Source organism: Drosophila virilis, chromosome 2 (genome assembly GCF_030788295.1).
Source record: "Drosophila virilis strain 15010-1051.87 chromosome 2, Dvir_AGI_RSII-ME, whole genome shotgun sequence".
NCBI classification, from domain to species: Eukaryota; Metazoa; Arthropoda; class Insecta; order Diptera; family Drosophilidae; genus Drosophila; species Drosophila virilis.
Window position 1 is genome coordinate 29,548,555 of NC_091544.1, and position 18,441 is coordinate 29,566,995.

Sequence of the window (18,441 nt, forward strand, 5' to 3'; positions counted from 1 at the left end):
TACCACTTAGAATAACCCAAAGAGAAGTTCATTGCCGCCGTTAATAACAAAAAAAAAAATCAGAGAAAACAAATCAAACCAACAGACTTATTGACAATTGTTAATTATAGACAACGTTTGAATTCAGTTGAAACGAACTACATGAGCTGATAACAAAGAGTTTTGATAATGAAGACGTAAAGTGCAACTCGTCGAGACTGTTTGATCAAAATGTTTCTGCCCAGCAAAAATCCCAACAGCTGTCGTTCAGTTACGTTGAATCAGCGACGCGATGCGGAACATAGCACCAGTTGTTGCTCTAATATTTGCACTCCTTTGGACTGGCAGCGAGGCGGCTGCTCAGCGTCGGCCCGACGGACGCATTGTCAATGGCCGGGAGGCCAATGAGGGCGAGTTTCCCTATCAACTGTCGCTGCGTCGCCTCACCGTGCACATCTGCGGCGCTTCTGTGCTGGACGGCAGCTGGGCGATAACCGCCGCCCATTGCATTGACGGACACGAAAACCAACCGCAGGAGTTCACCTTGCGGCTGGGCAGCGTCAAGCGTGCCAGCGGCGGCAGCCTGATGCCTGTGCGTACGATCTACAAGCATCCCTCATACGATTCCAGGGACATGAACTTCGATGTGGCACTGCTGCGCACCCAGCCTGGCGCCCTGACCATGGATCCAAATGTGTCGCCCATTGGCTTGCCCGAGTCGGGTGAGCCGATTGAGGAGAATCTGTATGCTGTGGTATCCGGCTGGGGCTACATGAGCAGCACCGAATCGGTGCTATCCTCTGTGCTAAAATACACAACAGTGCAAACGGTTAATCAGGAAAAATGTCACAACGACTTGAGATATCATGGCGGTGTCACTGAGGCGTGAGTAATGCGAGATATGTCTCTAAAATATCCAATTAATAACGAACTGTATCTGTTTGTGTTAGCATGTTCTGTGCGTCAGCACGTAACACGGATGCATGTCAGGGTGAGTAGTTGTTAAAGAAGAGTTCAAATTATTATTAACAGTAACATTTTATTATTTTTTAATTATAGGCGACAGCGGCGGCCCACTTACCGCTCAAGGCCGACTGATTGGCATTGTGTCCTGGGGCGTAGGCTGTGCTGGTGGGTTTCACCTCTTGTTTTTTATACATCTTTGTATAATCTTTAATTTGCTTGCAGATCCCTACTATCCGGGTGTTTATACGCGCTTGTCACATCCATCTATCAGGCGTTGGGTGCGTTTGCTAACTAAATTATAAATTTAATTGTGCTTTGACTGCTAATCAAAACTAATAAATACATTCAGACTCATTGAATTGCGTGCAATGGTTCTTGCTTACAAAGTACTCACTTTCAAAATGCGCGCACAACACATTGCCTGTTATCGATAGTTACGTGCTGCGCTTACTTGCATTTGGCACATCGCTAAGACAACTTCTTATTGGAAAATTTACGCACACATCGTTTGGGCTGCGTTTGTGCTTGATTGATTGGTTTAGTTTAGAAATAATTTATAAATTTATTTGCGATTAAAAGTGCATTTAAACGAAACGAATTGTGCAGACAAGCAAAGACTAACAAATCGCACAATATAACGAAAAACTGTCGGCACAAACGCAAAGCAGCTGAGTGGGAGTGGCAACGGGCGTTAGTTGGCGGCGCGCATTTCTTATTGGGGTAAATGCAAATAAACCAACTAACAAAATAGATGTTTATAAATAAACCAAAACAACAACAATTTCTCTCTCTCTCTCTCTCTGTGTGTGTGGATTTAGCAGCAGTCTCGTGGTGAATGTGGTGGCGCTGGTGCTGGCTGTGCCTGAAAATGATCTATAAGCTATTCTGCTGTTCCGTGAGCCTGATATTCTTCTGCTTCAACGTGCTGTGGTTCTTCTGCAATTTGGCTATACCATGGTGCACACTGACCCTGGTCATTATTTGTGTGGCTTCCAAGTTCGTCAAGCTGCAGCGCAGCCCGAACGAGAAGCGTTTGCTTAGCCTGCTCAATACGCCGGACGACTGGCCCAATTATTGGCCCATTGCGAATCGTGGTGCCGGCTACGATGCGCCCGAGAATTCGCAGGCAGCTGTGAAAAAGGTGCGTGTGTGTGTGTGTGTGACGTCAGCGCCAGCCGGTGGTTGGTTTCGGCAGATCAAAAATCAATAACAACCCCACTTTGATGTTTTTTTTTGTTGTTTTTTTTTTTTTATAGTGCCTAGCACGTGGCTACCGAAATGTCCTGCTGGATGCCAGCATAACGGCATGCAGTGAAATTGTTATTGCCAATCGCCTGACCGTGGAGCGTGCCGGCCTAACGGGCAGCCTAACGCACCACACGCTCCACGAACTGCAGCAGCTGAGCATCACGGAGCAGCATCCCATGGGGTACGTTTAACCAGCTCAGGATTGCAAACACGAAACGAATCTATCTTCTACTCTTGCATTTTAGCTCGCAATACGAGAGGGAATCCGTGGCCACAATCAAGCAATTGGCCGAATTTCTTGAGGAGCAGAACACAGCGCCCACGTTATTTCTGCATCTGCAGGACACCAGCGCGATCATGATTGATCAGCTGCAGAAATTTATGGCCGCAAATGAGACATTCACACAGCGCACAATTGTGGTCAGTCGCTCGCCGTTGGCCATTTATCAGGTATGCAGAACCAGTGCCACAGTGCACTATCGTTATGGTGCACCCATCATGTATATTGTGAAACTTTTGCATTAACTACGTTTAAACCAATAATTTGACAGCTGCGTAAATTGAGGCCCGAAATCATTTGCGGTCTATGGCACGAGAGTTATTTATCGCTGTCCATACTCAAATCCTCAACGCTTATTACCTCTATTTATGGCGCAATTTTGCGTAATATAATTGCACCTGTAATTGGTATAAGTGTTGTTTTTCTCAACAAGGAGGAGTTCAATTTGTAAGTTTCATACTCAATTTATATTTGTTACCAAAAAATAAGCAAAATCAAATTTGATTTTTTAATGTTCAAAAAACGGTAAAAGTTGTTTTGAATTTTGGCAACGCCCCAAAAACTAAGTTGGCAAAGCGGTTCGATAAATTTGTAAAACTCAGAATACCGAAATGCAATCAATCGGAAGCTGTTGTTTTGTTTGAAAAGGTGGCAACACTGCCTTTGATTATATTTAAATGTAAACATGACAATTAGCCGTTACGTGAGAAAATCAAATCAAGTTTGGCTGAAAACTGACCCATATTTATATATTTGTGCATACTTTTTGTTAACATACAAATTCGTTGCAGGCACATTGGTGATCTCTGGCGTAATGTGGGCGTGCGTCCAATTGTTTACATGGTAAATTCGCCCAACGAGAAACGCTATTTTCAGAAAACAATGAAAACGCAATACCTCACGGACTCATTGCGCTCCGAGCCGCATCTCTTGATGAAAGCCTAAGAAAATGAACAAACGTATTTTCAAGATAAAAACGAAACACACACACACACACACACACACACACAATTCATTTGCATTTAGATTTATTTGTATAGATTCTGTGCACAGTTTGATTTTAAAGGTTTTTCCATTTCATTTGAAGTGCGAACATGAATTGTTCATGCACATTTGTTGTGTGCCTAAAGTGAGTTCTTGAATACTTCGAAGCTTTTGAAAGTATTACCCAGTAAAATTGAAGCTACTTTTATACTCTATGTTTTATACACAAACGTATTTATGTTTTATGCTAAGTTATTTATGCTTTATTCGATGTAGACGCTATTTATGAGGCGCAGGTGCTGCAATTTATATTTGCTATACAATTCCCACACGTCCTTTTATTTTTATTGAATATACTTTATTTATTTATCGCTATTTCTTGTTATAAATATATGTTTTTGACATTTTTTATATAGAACTTCATATGCTTTCATTAAACTAACAACAGAAAACTCTGCCGCATTATGTTCTCAAGCCTTGTAAGCTAAGGTTATTAGCAACTTATGTGTTAAATATACATAATATATATATATATATATATATATATATATATGAATACATTTTATAGGCAGCTTTTATATGCGAGCGTTTACTCAGATATACTTAAATTTTGTAGTCCCTTGTTATCTAGAGCCCACAACCCAAACATAAATATATATATATATATAAATATATACATAACTAAGCTTAAACTTAAAAAAGAAATATTCTTATGTATTTGGATGAGCACAAGCTAGAACGAATTAGCTATACGATTATACCAAAAAGCAAAAAGCATTTTATAACGATTCAGCATGAAGAATAATTATAAAAATCAAATAAACGAAAGTAAAGGCAATCGAAAAACAATTTTTATTTTTATTCTTTAAACTTGAACCATGGGAATTTTCTTAATGCAAGTCGGGACATATTGGATTGATCTCTGGATTACCTTCATTCCAAAGGCAGTTGCGGCTCCCACATATTGTCTATTGGTGATCTACCATTCCGGAGAAGCTTGATTATATTGAAACTATATTCTGAAGAATATAAATATCATTTACCTTTATCCGCTCTATAGATTTTTTCCACGCCCGGGATAATCAAAGTATTATCTCTTGTCTTTTCAACATTCCGAAAATTGCCATTTCATTTTAAGGTATTAATTTTTTTTTTAATTTCTTTATTAGGTATTTGATCTTTCTGAGAATTCTTACAAGGTAAGTTATTTGTGTATATCTATATTTATATATATATATATGTATTCATATGCATTCTGTTATGTATTATTATAACTCATATATGTATGCTTGAGCGAGCGAGTGTCTTTTATCTTAAACGTACAGCTCTCGCTCCGCCTCTCTCATCTGTTTCCGGAATTTTTAAACTTAAAAATTAACAATACGTAGATACATATATTACCATGCTGTAAACCTTTTTTTTTTTGTACACAGGAGGCATAAACAATAAACAAAAACTTATGAACTTTAAACGGAATTGTAAATATGCTAAAATATAAAATATATGTTGATTTATTTACGACGAGAGCGTGTGGCACGTTTGGGCGCTTCGGATTGTTCCGGCTGGGCTGTTGCCTCTTCCGTCGTCTCAAAGTGCACCTTGCGACCGCGTCCGGCGCGTGTGGGTGCCGGCGTCTCCGACGCATCTGCGACTTCCTGGACGGCCTTGGTGGTGCGTGCAGCACGTCCACGTGCAACCGGTGCTCGCTTGGTGGCCGGCATTTCCGCTGAATCGATCTCCACATCGTTGGCCTTAGTTGGCTCCGCCACAACGACTGGCGTCTTGGCGCGTGCACCGCCTCGGGCTTTTTTGGTAGCCGGCTGATCGTCTGCCTCCGCCTCAGCTGCTTTGGCTTTGCGTGCGTTCGAAGCGCCGCGTGCAGTGCGCTTCGCTGGCGTCTGCTTAGGCTCCGCATCATCCACATCGGCCTCTTCCTGTTGACTGGTGGCACTCTCCTTGCGACTGCGTGCAACGCGTTTGGCTGCTGCTGTCGGCGCTGCGGCTATAACTTCGGCCTCAACTTGCTCTTCAGGTGCCTTGCGTCGCGCACCGCCACGCGGTTTAGTTACCACAGGCATGGCCTCATCTGCTGCGACCTTTTTCTCTGGCGGCTGTTCGGCTTCGTCTTCAGCGGCAGCCTTGCCCTTGCGCCGCTTGGGCGTAGCAGAACGATGCGTAGCTGTATCCACCAAAAGCTCCAGTGCCTTGGCTGTCGGCTGACGGACACGACGTCCCCGCGATGTGGCCGGCTTCTCGTCGTCGGACGTTTCATTGTAATTCTTGCGCGGCACATTGCGTCCCTCACGTCGCTGTGAACTTGTTTGATCTGGCAGTACAATGGTCTGTCCAGTGGGCGTGTGTGGTGCCACAGGCTCCACAGTCGATTCCGCAATTGTATTTTGCTTGGTGGGCAACGGCGTGTTGGGCTTTGGTATGGGCGATGTCCCTGCACCCGGTGATTTGGCAGCTGTAGTTGCGGTCGTCTTGCTGGCTACAGGTTTACGCACTCGGCGAGACGAGCCTAACTTATCCTCATCTGATGTTTCGTCATAGTTCTTGCGCGGTAAATTCCGTCCTTCGCGACGTCGCGGCGTTAGCTCATCCTCTGAGCTTGGCAGCTGTGTTTTCGGCGATGCAGCAACAACAACTATGGCTGGTTCCGGCAGCTGCGCGTGCAAATTCTGCAAATCGAGATGCTGTTCCAGATCATCAACCGGTGTGGACAAAGAAGCTTTGCGTCCACGACGCGCGGTTGCCTTCTTTGCCTGCGGCGGCTCCTCCACTGAGGTTTCCATATGAACTGAAGGTTTGTGACCGCGTCGTTGGTGTTTCTTTTCAACTGGTGGCTCTGCTTCTGCGGCAGCTTTGTGCTCTACGTCAGCGCTGGGCTTGCGACCACGCCTAGCTTGTTTCTCTGCTGGCTCCTGCGTCGTTTCATCCGATTGCATTCCGTCGTCCGATGCCTTACGACCGCGTCGCTTTGGCTTAAGTTCGGCCGTCTCAGCTAGCGCATCCGTATCGGCTGTGGCTTTACGTCCGCGTCGCGTTGCACTTTTCTCCCGTGAACCGGATGCCACGACCAGCTCCTGGGCTAGCGTTGCTGGCTGCACAGATTCCACAGAGATAGATGGGCGTCGACCACGCTTTTTGACTGGATCGTCCAAACGCACGCTCTTTAACACCGGGTCGGCTGCTTCTTCAATTATAGCAAGATGCTCTTTGGATGCTGCTTGTTGCTCCACAGTTTCCGCTGAAGCTTTGCGTACATGACGCGTGGGTTTGCGCTCTGGCAGCTCCGCTGTTTCGGTTGTTTCTGTCACCTCTAATGATGCCTTGCGAACGCGTCGTTTGGGCTTCTCCTTGATTGGCTCCTCAATGGGCTTTACGGATGTCACGACTTCTGGCGCTTCATCTTCAACCGCTGTCGGTTTTCGACCGCGTCTCGTCCTCGGCTTATCCGGCTTATCTGTTGTTTTTTCCACAAGCACTTCTTTCATCTTCTCCTCTTGCTCCTTAGTTTCATTACCCTCAACTGTAGCTTTTCTTACACGACGTTTTGTTTTGGGCAGATTGTTTGGTTCTTCGGACTTCTCTTCATGCGTTTCAGTTTCTCCGCCAATAGCTTCTTCCACTTTCTTCTCTACAGGGGATTCCGTTTCAACTGCCTCAACTGTAGCTTTTCTTCCTCGACGTTTGGGTTTGGGCAGATTGTTTACATCCTCCGACTTCTCTTCATGCATTTCACTTTCTCCTCCAATAGCTTCTTCCACTTTCTGCTCTGCAGAGGATTCTGTAGCTTTTCTTCCTCGACGTTTGGTTTTGAGCAGGTTGTTTGCTTCATCGGACTTCTCTTCATGCGTTTCACTTTCTGCTTCTATAGCTACCACTTTCTGCTCTGCAGGGGATTCCGTTTCAACTGCCTCCGCCGCTGCTTTTCTCCCTCGACGTTTTGTTTTGATTAGATCGCTCGCTTCGGCGGACATCTCTCCCTGTGTGACAACTCCTGCTGCGATCGTCACTTCAACTTCCTTCTCAACTGTTCCAATATCCACTGTTGGTTTTCTACCACGGCGTTTGGGATTATGCTTAACGGCTTCTTCTGCGATTGTGGCTTTTACATTCTTTTCGACTTCGACATCAACTGTTGATCTTCTTTCCTGCCGTGTCGTTTTGCTTAAATCGCTTGTCTCATCAGACTTATTCTCTGTACTGATTTCGATTCCTTCTGCGATCTTTTCAGCTTCCTGCTTTTCAGCGGATTCTTGCCTTTCTTCCGTCTCCAACGCAGATTTACGTCCACACCTTTTAGTCCTGTCGTCCGTTTTCCCTTCTACTTGGGTATCAACATTTTCAGCGGCAAGTTTTTTGCCACGCCGCTTAGGCTTTTCCTGTTCAGTCGTAGGCATTTTCTCCACTTGTTCTTCATTTTCCGCAACCTTCGCCATAGATTTGCGTCTATGTCGCTTGGGCTTTTCCATCGCTTTATCATCACATTTCACATTCGTCACACTCACAACATCGTCCACGACATCCTCATCTTGCTGCACTTCTTCTTTTTCAATTATTTCTTGATCTTGAATTTCGGCAAACATATCTGTTGATAAGCGTCCGCTTAGCTTGGAACTGTCTTCCTTCACAGTAGGTGTTGCGTTTCTGTTGCCACGTTTGGTAGACTTCGGTTCGGAAGGTGCAGCTTCGGTTTCCACAAGAATTGATGGCCTGCGGCCACGTCGCACTTTCTTTGGCTCTTCCTCCATTTTGTTCTCCAAATTTTCAGTTACGTTTACTTTCTGGGCTTCAGTAGCTACTGCCTCCATTCGAACTTGTTCAGAGACTGCCTGTCGTTCGGACCCGTCGCCTACTTGTTCATCAACTGTTACTTGATTCAAGTTGTCATTCGATACTGCATCGGCATTTTCTATATTAGAAATCGAACTGCTATATTCAGGCAATTCGATTGGGACTTGCATTGGCGGTGATTCAAGAGGAGATTCAGCTTTTGTGTCCTCACTTCGTTTATCCAGCGCAGAGTTGGTGTCCGTAGAGGAATCATTCAGTTCAATTACCGCTTCATCAAAACGTGCAATAACTGTTGCATCAGCAACAGAGTTGGAGTCTGCTGTAGTAGAGTCATCTAATTCAATCACAGTCGCAGCTACAGAGCTGGAGTCAACTGTGGAATCATCCAATTCAATTACTGCCTCGTTTTCAACAGGTAACTCTTCTGCAGGCAACTTTTCAGTAATCTCCACCTCATCCTCATCTTGTTTGTCTAGGCTTTCCACTTGAGACGAGCTTAAATTGATCTCTTCTGCTGCTTCCATTGCAACAATATCTTCCGCTTCTTCGGATTGATCAGTTTCAGTTTCCTGTGCAATATTCGGTTGTTCTGCAATTTTATCAACTCCTTTATCATGCTGTCCAGCCAATTCTTCTTTACATAAAAGTTCTTCAACGCCAGTCAATAAATCTTTCGACTGCTCTTCTTTATCCATTGCTAAGCTTTGTTCAATTGGATTATCTGCTACAGATTCGGGATCATTCTCCAAATTAATGACTGTCTCAACTATTTCTGGTTCTTCAGAAGACTCTTCCTCGGCAATCGTGGGCTTCTTTTGATCACTTGCAGCTATTACATTTAGCTCCGACTGATCAGTGCTTTCTTCAATTGGATTATCTGCTACAGATTCGGGATTATTCCCAGCTGTAGAGCTGACATCCAAATTAAGGACTGTCTCAACTATTTCTGGTTCTTCAGAAGACTCTTCCTCGGCAATCGTGGGCTTCTTCTGATCACTTGCAGCTATTACATTTAGCTCCGACTGATCAGTGCTTTCTTCAATTGGATTATCTGCTACACATTCAGGATCCTTCCCAACCGCGGAGCTGACATCCAAAGCAATGACTGTCTCAAATATTTCTGGTTCTTCAGAAGACTCTTCCTCGGCAATCGTGGGCTTCTTCAGATCACTTGCAGCTATTACATTTAGCTCCGACTGATCAGCGCTTTCTTCAATTGGATTTTCTGCTACAGATTCGGGCTTATTCCCAGCTTTTTCTGGTTCTTCAGAAGACTCTTCCTTGGCAATCATGGACTTCTTTAGATTATTTTCGGCTACTGCATTTTGCTCTGACTGAGCTTGACTACTTTTACCTTGAACTCCAAGTTCTTCGTCAGGCGCAGCTTCAACTTTCTCATTTTCATCCGCTTTGATTACACTTGAGGCGGGTTCATTCAAAATGGAAATTGAAGCGTCAACTTGTAGTTCTGTAGACTCTGCGACGGGATTTGGTTTTTCTTCTTCGGTGTCCTTCTCTGCTACATTATCAGCCGTGTCATCTAAGTTTGTATTTGACTCTTCAGCCTGTACTGATGATTCTGGAACAGGGCTTGATTTTGCCAGTAGGTTTTCATTTACTTCAATAATGTCAGCTTGAGCTTCGCATGTAGCATCTAAATCGATTGTTTTGTAGTGAGCTGACGTTTCATGATCGGATTTTATATCTTCCGAGACTTCATCAGGTTTCTCAAGTTCTGACGCATTTGCTGTTGAAGCATCTAAAACAATATCCTCCGTTTCTTCTATAATAGGTGGAATTTTCTCTATCGGCTCATCTTGTTTGTCATTGGTCATATTTTCTTCTTCTGTCTGGTTTTCGTTTATGGGTACTTCAAGAGATTCCCGTCCTTTCATCTTAGCATTCAATGTAAGCAAGGCATCTTTGTACGTAACTTCCACCGATGCTTTTTCTGTAGATGAACATGGAATTTCATTTGCTGTTACAACTGAAGCATCCAATTCAACAACAGACTCATCGAAAGCTTCATCAGTGACTTGCATTTCATGTGCGTCCGTAGCCTCAGTCGAAGCTTTTTCAGCAGTTGCTTCCATCATTTCAGGAGTTTCACCAAGTTGTTTGCTTACATTAGCCGTTTCTCCCACAACTGATGTGTTCTGTTCTATCAACGACTCATCAACATTCGCGACTTCAGATGGAGCCGGTGCTTGTGCTTGGGGTTCATCCAAAGTCTTATCAGTTTCTGCTAAAACTGAAGCATTTAATTCGATGAGGGACTCATCTACATTTGTGACTTCCTCATCAATTGATTTTTCGCTTGTTTCGCTAACCTGTTCATTGACATTTTGCTCATTCTTATCGCCTTCGCCTACAACAGATGCATCTGGTTTAATCAGTGGCGCATTTACATTCGCAGAAGCCTCAATAGCAGGAGCTTCGTTCGTGTCCGCTGAGGATTCTTCGGAATATCTGGGCAGAATATCATCAAACGCTGCATTAAATTTATTTTTGTTTTCATCATCAAGCTGAACTATCGACTCATTCTTATTGGTTATACTGCTTTCAAGGATAGCTAGAGAAGTAGATTCCTCAGAGAGCATTTCAGATTCGACAGTTTTCCTCTCGTGCGGTTGTATTTGTGCCTTCTTTTCCTCATTGTCAGATTCGCTGCATGCTTCAAAAGCAAGTAGCGCTTCACGTTGATCGGTGGGATTCAATTGGTTTAACAACTCTTCGGCAGATCCTGGGTTAGGTTCTTGGACATCTGCTTGATAAACTGATTTGGCTGCTGAGTCATTAATCTCCACTTTCGGCTCATCTTCGATGGAGGTGGCCTCGCCTTTTGGTTCAATTTCAGCCACCGTTGAGGCACTGATTTCAATCAACAACTCATTAAGTTGGATAGTTTCCACCTCAGCTTCATCTGAATCTAGTATTTCACTGGGCGATGTTATTACAATCTCTGGAATTTGCTCCTCTAACTGTTCAATTAGAATGTCTGCTTCTTCTAGTACAGAGGCATCCAATTCAATTACGGACTCTTCTAGATCGACTGTAATCGTTACATTTTTAACAATTGCGTTCCCATCAGCAGGTGTTTTTGTAATTTCCTCAGCATGTGCATCAGCAGTTTCCCTAGATGCGCTTGTGGTACTTAATGCGGTTTCTTTGGACTCCATAATTTCACGCTGAGCTGTCGCTGCTTCCAGAATAGAGTCATGCGCATTTGTGGCTTCAAGTGTCCCAGGTATTTTGGCTTCATTTGTATCATTTGCCAAATTATTTTCAAGGGATTCTTTGGATACATTCGATTGAAGCTCCGGACTTCTCTCTTTTTGAAACTCGCCCTTTTCTTTGCTGGAGAGTTCACTTTCCAGAACTTCTTTTTCATTTGTGGCAATCGATATGTCTTCGACAGATGTATCGACGGCTTCCAGTTCTTTTTCTAGATGCTGAATATCTTGAGATTTATTGAACTGCACATCTTTATTTTTGTCATTAACTGTTGATGTATTCAATTCCCCAACATCCAGATCTATTATGGACTCATCTTCGCACACGTCTGGAGCTTCAGTTGTATTTTGGCGCAACGATTCTTCAGCTGCGTTTGAAGCGTTCAATTCATTTGTGGACTCTTCCTGTACTTTGCTTAGATTGTGTTCTAAAGATTCTTCTAAGCTTGTATCAAGTTCACCCTGGCTAACATTAATGGTATAAATTGTAGATTTTCTTTTGATATCAATCTGAGATAACGTTTCGTCTATGTTCGTTGCCTCCAGATCAATCTCGGATACGGTTTGATTTGATACTTCAAGTTGAACGGATAATTCTTCGACAATTGAGACTGTAGATTGCTGGCCGTTCTTCTGAGAATTTTCTAAGATAGTTGATTTATTTTCAATGCAGTCTTGCTCCTTGACCGATGAGCTCTCGGGTATATCAAAATCGCTTTTATCTTGTTCCGGTTCTTGGATAGTTACATGATGAGAATGCTCCTGTTCAAGTTGAGTTTTTTCTACTTGAACGACAGATTTGTTGGCATTTGGCTTCTCTAATTGCTCATTGCCATCTGGTACAACTTCCACCACATCCTCATCGTCGCTAAGTACTAGAGGCTCAGTCAGACCCACCATCGAATCCGTATCAAAACTTTCTTCCAGCCGCTCTTTCCTGGGCGTTCGCAATTTTACACGACCCGTGGCTTTTGTTTCCTCCAATGTCACATCGCGCGAGTCCACGCCGGAAACAATTAATTGCTCAGAGAACATGGAATCCGATGTTTGATCGAGTAGTTGTATGCCGCTTACTTCGCAAATTTCCGAAGATTTGGCAATTTCCGAATAACGCTCATCGATCAGCGCACTCATTTGAAGTTCCCCACCAGCGCCAGGCTTAAATGCGGTGCTTGTTAAAGGATCCCGATTGCTGGCATCAATGTTAGCAATTGACATCAGCGCCTCGGAGTTCATAGTGTCACTCGGTTCCACAGACTCGGCTCTTGCTATAGATGTGGACAACGGATCCGGAGCGGTAGTATTGGCTACGCTAACAGCAGTCACGTTTATCTCGGCCTCCGATTCCTCAACAGTGATGACGGGATTCGTTGCTTCGGCAGTTAGCACATCATCAAAGATTTTATCCAAGTGTAACGTAGTATTTGTTGCATTCAAATCGTATTCAGTTGTGGTGGCTAGCGAATTCTCACACGTATTCAGCACAGCGCTGGCGGGCTCATTTGGTATCATTAAATTCTTGCCACGTGGCGTCTTGAAATACAAGTCCTGTGCATCGCCCGGCGCTTCAGAATGTGTCAGCTGCAATGTAATACGATTTACAGTTTGTTGACGTTTGGGCGTGCCAGTTGCATCATTTGAATCAGCTTCCAGTAGCTCCTCAATGTTGCCCAGTATGGGAGAATTGGGCACCTTGGGTGTGCGCATCATTTCGCGGAGTCCCTTGAAACGCGGTGTGCTGCAGTTTTTGGGCGTCTTCAACAGTTCCCGCATGCCATAGTCAATTTTATCTGGTTCATCTGCATCAGCTGTCACTTCATTGCCGTAATCTTCATCTGCCGGCAATTTATCAGCTATAAAAAAATTGTTCAATACTAAAAACCTTTTCACCGCATCTAGGTACTCACCTTCTATCTGTAGTGCATCCTCCTCTTCTACTATGACGCCCATGTCACCCACTGATTCATCCACTTCCGCTGCTGGCTTCGGTGTATGGGTTGGGAGGCGTAGCGACTTGCGAGCTGGCGTAGACAGCTCCTCCGTAAGGCGCCTCTTACGTTTGGGCGTGGCGGACGCCATGACGTTTACTTGATTTTCCAGACTAGCAGAGCACGAGGCACGACGTGTGGGCTTGCTGCACTGCTGCAGCTTGTTGCTGGCTTCCATGGAGGCGCGGCGAACGCTGCGTCTGGTCGTTAAGCCAACTGCACTCTGTTCCACTGAAAGGCGTCGCATGCTGCGTCTTGGTGTTTTTCCTGACGTTGCAATCTGTTCCGCACCTTCCTCTGGCGGATCTGTATTCATATAATAAAAACATGAAAAGTATCTTAATGGAAAATACTATAAAATTTGTTTAAAAAAATATGTTGTAAAATGGAAAGTTACTTTTTTCCATGATTTTTGATTAATAACTTATGAGGCTATGTTTTTTTATTCCAATATTCGATTAAATTTCTATGAAACTTTAGTTCGACATAAGGTTAATATGTAACTATACAAAGAAAGAACGTTTTAGGGTACTTTATACCCTTTACCCAGGTCCAAACTGTCATAAAATAAATTTTACTAAACTAGATACCAGCTGCACATTTTAGACAGGGGCTACTTCCACCCTTAGCTTCACTTTAAAAAATGTATGCTTAAATAGATTCTCTGTTTAAAAACAGATCGTTATACAATTTGTAGGGTATAAAAAGGGCCATTGTTATTTGTTGTCTGTTAATTGCATTTTATCAATTCCTGACTCACCATTATCTTGGGCAGCATTCTCCTCGCTGGTGGGCACCTCCTCGCAAATGGCGTCCTCTGCTAGATGCAGGTCTGTATTACCATCCTCAACTGTGTGTAGAATTGCTTACATTAGTAAAGTTTTAATTAATAAACCATGATAGACTTTACCTTCTTGATATGTTGTTGTTGTGGCGACCTCCTCGCAGATGCTATCGTCAATAACATCAACTGTTGTCACATTGCACACGCTTACAGGGTGTGGATCCTCAACCAATTCCTGGTCTGTTTCTTGTGATCTAATAGATTTATCATGGCTGGTAACTTTTTTCTCAACACCGGTGGGTTGAAGATTCTCTTCATGAATTAAACTCTCATTTGTAGGCTCAACTGTTGTCGAATGTCCCACACCTGTCTTTAGGGGTTCGTTATTTTTGTTTTCAACAAAAATATCAGCAGGCAAATCCTGGGAAACATTCGCATCAATGGTTCTGTCTATTGCATGATTTTCCGTTTCATCATGGGTTTTATTCGCGGGCTCATTGTTTTCGCTGTTTGTTCTGGAAATTTCAGTATCTTTGGTGCCTGCTACAGACACTATTTCTTTGCTGCTCTCATTAAGCTCCAATCGTGCAGCATTGCCATTACTTTGACGTTCATTAAGAGATGCATCTAGCTGTTTGCTGTTATCCACACTGCTGTCCAGCAAACCAACTAGGCAAGGCTTTCCATTATCTTCATCGTTTATTAAAGCAGCCACTGCCTCCAAAGCTGCTGCTTCCATGGGCTGCTCCACATTTGCGACATTATCATCTATGGTAAACGTGTGACTCAGCACAGCCGAAGAATTTAGTTCAAGATCTGTTGTAAAGGTTTCATTGTCTGCTTGGTCTGGTGCTCCCATTGTCTGTGCGGTATCAACTTTGGGCGAGGCAATGCGCTGCGGTGTATTTTGCTTGGGCGAGTTGAGAGCACGACGTGCTCTGGCCACCAGCTTGTTGCTCATACCCATGCCGGGACTTAGCTTGGCGGCGGCGGCCAGCGTTTTGCGCACCTGCGAGATTTTGTTGTCGCGCGGACTGCTTAAGCATACTGACTGGCGTTTGCGTGGCGATGTCATCGGTGCTTTAGCGGGCACTCCGGACTGCTGACGACGGCCCACTGTGCGCCATTGCGGCTGCGGGTGGAAGGGTAGGCGTCGTGGCGCGGTCAGGCACTGACGACGTGCCTCGAGCAGCGACTGCCTGGCAGGCATTGCCGCCGGCGTGGTGCATTTGCTGTTAGTTGTGGGCACTTGCTTCTTAGCGCTGGTGATCAGTGCACGTTTCATCAGAGATTGCGGCGTACGCTTCGGCGTGGAGCCGGCCGCCAGCAACTTCTCCTTGGGCGTTTTAGCCAAAAGACGTGGCTGTTGTTTTGATGATGAAGGCGTGGATGAGTTGGTTATATCTATGACCAGCGGCGAAGCATCAGAGGATTCATCGGTGGAGTCGACACTGATAATACCAGTACTGCCGGGCGTATGTTTGGGCGTTACGGCCAATGTGGGCCGCAACCGTTGCGGCGTTGTCAAATCAATTAGAAACATGGATGATGGACGTTTGCCAGTCAGAGCCTTCTTCGACGTGGACGGCGTGCTGAACTCCATTAGATCGCGACTGCAGCTATCATCGTTCTGCTCGGAGAGCACACTCTTCGGTGTATTATAGACGCTTTTTGGCGTTGTCGCCGCCGACAGCAGTCCGATTGCTGTGCTGGGTTTCATGATGCGCGTAAAGGACTTTTCAATCCTGACGCCCGTTTCGCGTGGTGAAAACGATGTGACTACCACATCCGACCGGGCACACAACTGTAACATTAACTTATTGCAGGGCGTGCTGGTGTTCTCCTTATTCTGTGTCGCCTCCAGCAGATTCACTTTGGGCATCGTATCATCCCCTTCTTTGGCTGGTGGTGTTATACAGCGTTCCGGCTCTGCCACAACTGAAGGCTCTGCTGCATTGCTGCTTGTGCTAAGCTCCAGTTCGCGCGATTCAATGGATGTGTTGCCCTCATCGTCCGAATTTATTGCATATCGAAAGCTGTAAGCAACCGCATATAAGTAAAGCACATACATAGCATATATAAGAGAATAATTTTCGCAAGTATTTACTAAAATCCCGTGAGTTGTAAAATCGGCAAAATAATTCTTCATGTGTTTAAGCTCTTTTCAATTAGAGCTTTTGCTCAATCTTTTTTAGTTTTTAAGATCTGGTCATAGGAGTCACGTTTAAGTGAAGTATACTAATTATTACTCTAAAATATTAATAAGACCATTTGCTAGACTATATACTAGTTCGCTTTATTTAGGTAAAACACGTCATATAACTTTTGTCACATAACGTGTTATAATTTTGCTTGTATTAAAAAACAAAGTTAAAATAAAATAGTAGCAAACTCTATCAGCAGCTGATTATTTTATAAAACAGGTCCCACATATTCAGCAGAAATGGAAATTTTTTTCTACTTAAGGACTATTCTAAAATATTCCTTTTGGAAAATAGACTTTTGCCCTGTTTATGGCTCTCGCTCTATTGCACATTTACCCATAAACATACATAAGATTAATATTTATATATTTAAAAGAATGATAACTTAAAAATGCATTTGCCAGTTAACAAATATTTGCCGCATTTATCAAATTACGTATTTTTTCTATATCTCTACAAATATAACGAAATTTTGAATAAAAATCGCATTTTATTTTTGTTGCCTTGCGTATAAACGTAGTTATTCTAGACAACATATAAAACTCCTGTACTATATTTATCAATATGTGTGCATATATACATATTGTATTTGTAAGGGTCCTAAATAATAAGTCTTTATGCACACATTTTTATGTGTTACCAAATTACTACATAATATTTATGTTTAATAAAATAATATTACAATAAACTAACAAATGAAGTTTTCTAATCTTGTGCAGCGCCGAATATTTCTTGATTGTTCTGCAATGTCTTGATTTGTTCTTGAGTTTTCTTTTCTGTCAGAGCATATGTTAGCGCATTTAGGGGTTAAATGTGTGTTTGTCCTTAGACAGTCTCTGACTACCTGGGTCGCCAGCTGCCTGCTGCCTGCTACCAGCTTCATGCTGTTCGCTGTTACTTACTTGTGGACGGTGAGGCGATTGTCGAATTGACGACGCTGTCGGTGTGCCTGTAAAATGCGCCAAAGCCAGCCAGATTAGCGTCTATAGCTGAACCAGCAATAAGACTGTACTCACTTTCAAACTGGGCGATGAATTTGGCGCCTGTTCCGGTGCCGGTCGATCCGGTGTGTTAGCCTCTTCACTTTTGGGAAAATGCCAGGTGTACGATTCATTCAGTATTTGAATGCGGGCGCCATGCAGCAGTGGACGCTTGGTCTTCCCCTGGACAATCTGATCGTTAAGCAGGATTGGCTCGTTGCTAGAGTGATTGTAGATAACCACCTAGATGGCACATGTGAACAGATTTGACAATTATAAACATTCTTATTATTAATGTTACGGCAAATCGATACGCGCGCATTTCATTTACATACAAGCGCACACCCACACACACACACACACACTCAGCAGACGAATGCACACACTGTACTCACCCTGCCAAAGGCGTCGCATTGTATCTCGCAGTGAATGCGCTCGGCATCGGGCAGCACCAAATCGCAGCCCAAAAAGGAGCCCACATTGAAATTACGTCCTTTCGCGGTGTATGCGACTGTAGTGCCAGCGGCATTTACATAGTTTAATTGTGCGCCATCCAGCGACATTATACATTTAGCATTAAATTAATTACAATGCAGCTGCGATGAAAAAATTGTGAGCTTGTGGGCGGTGTGAGCGTCGGCGACGGCGGCGGCTGCAACTTTCGCTTGGTGCAGAAGAAAATGAACAGAAAAAGGAAGCGAAAAGCAAAGCTAGACTTGTACAGTGCACATAAAAACACGTTTAACACTATAACTGATACTCGCGCAACACTAACCGAACACTTTTTCAGTGGACTAAACGTTTATTACGCACTTTATACTGTGTTTTTTTTAGCACAAACAGCCCGGTTTTCTGTACAGGAATTCTTTTTGCAAGGGACGCGCGGCTCAGACATGCCAATCTGACTAAAAGCGCTGTTAAATTCAAATGCTCGAAATTGCTAGTTGTGTAAGTGCTGCCAACCTGCTTGCATGGATTTGTTTATTATAATAATT

General features: G+C 43.8%; 3 protein-coding genes across 5 annotated transcripts; 2 read left to right on the top strand and 1 right to left on the bottom strand.

Annotated features, from left to right (window-relative positions):
* Nucleotides 1-245: 245 nt before the first annotated feature.
* Nucleotides 246-1,304, top strand: LOC6633140 (trypsin-4). Its single transcript, XM_002056343.4, has 4 exons — nt 246-864; nt 930-970; nt 1,039-1,110; nt 1,168-1,304. Exons 1-4 carry the CDS (start codon nt 272-274, stop codon nt 1,245-1,247), a joined length of 786 nt encoding a protein of 261 aa, XP_002056379.1. The 5' UTR covers nt 246-271; the 3' UTR covers nt 1,248-1,304.
* A 122-nt stretch (nt 1,305-1,426) lies between these two features.
* Nucleotides 1,427-3,875, top strand: LOC6633141 (glycerophosphodiester phosphodiesterase 1). Of its 2 annotated transcripts, none has more exons than XM_002056344.4 (6): nt 1,427-1,665; nt 1,764-2,086; nt 2,202-2,374; nt 2,439-2,643; nt 2,745-2,920; nt 3,265-3,875. In XM_002056344.4, exons 2-6 carry the CDS (start codon nt 1,781-1,783, stop codon nt 3,416-3,418), a joined length of 1,014 nt encoding a protein of 337 aa, XP_002056380.2. In that variant the 5' UTR covers nt 1,427-1,665; nt 1,764-1,780; the 3' UTR covers nt 3,419-3,875. The 2 variants fall into 2 exon arrangements, with proteins under 2 accessions (XP_002056380.2, XP_032289691.1); XM_032433800.2 differs by having other exon boundaries at nt 1,428-1,665; nt 1,767-2,086.
* A 975-nt stretch (nt 3,876-4,850) lies between these two features.
* LOC6633142 (microtubule-associated protein futsch) lies at nt 4,851-18,394 on the bottom strand. Of its 2 annotated transcripts, none has more exons than XM_015170360.3 (7): nt 17,842-18,394; nt 17,483-17,689; nt 17,369-17,415; nt 14,389-16,298; nt 14,239-14,328; nt 13,398-13,784; nt 4,851-13,325 (listed from the first exon to the last, which is right to left on the bottom strand). In XM_015170360.3, the coding sequence occupies exons 1-7, from the start codon at nt 18,007-18,009 to the stop codon at nt 4,969-4,971; spliced, it is 11,166 nt and encodes a 3,721-aa protein (XP_015025846.1). In that variant the 5' UTR covers nt 18,010-18,394; the 3' UTR covers nt 4,851-4,968. The 2 variants fall into 2 exon arrangements, with proteins under 2 accessions (XP_015025846.1, XP_002056381.1); XM_002056345.4 differs by having other exon boundaries at nt 4,851-13,343; nt 17,842-18,393.
* Between the last annotated feature and the right edge of the window lie 47 nt (nt 18,395-18,441).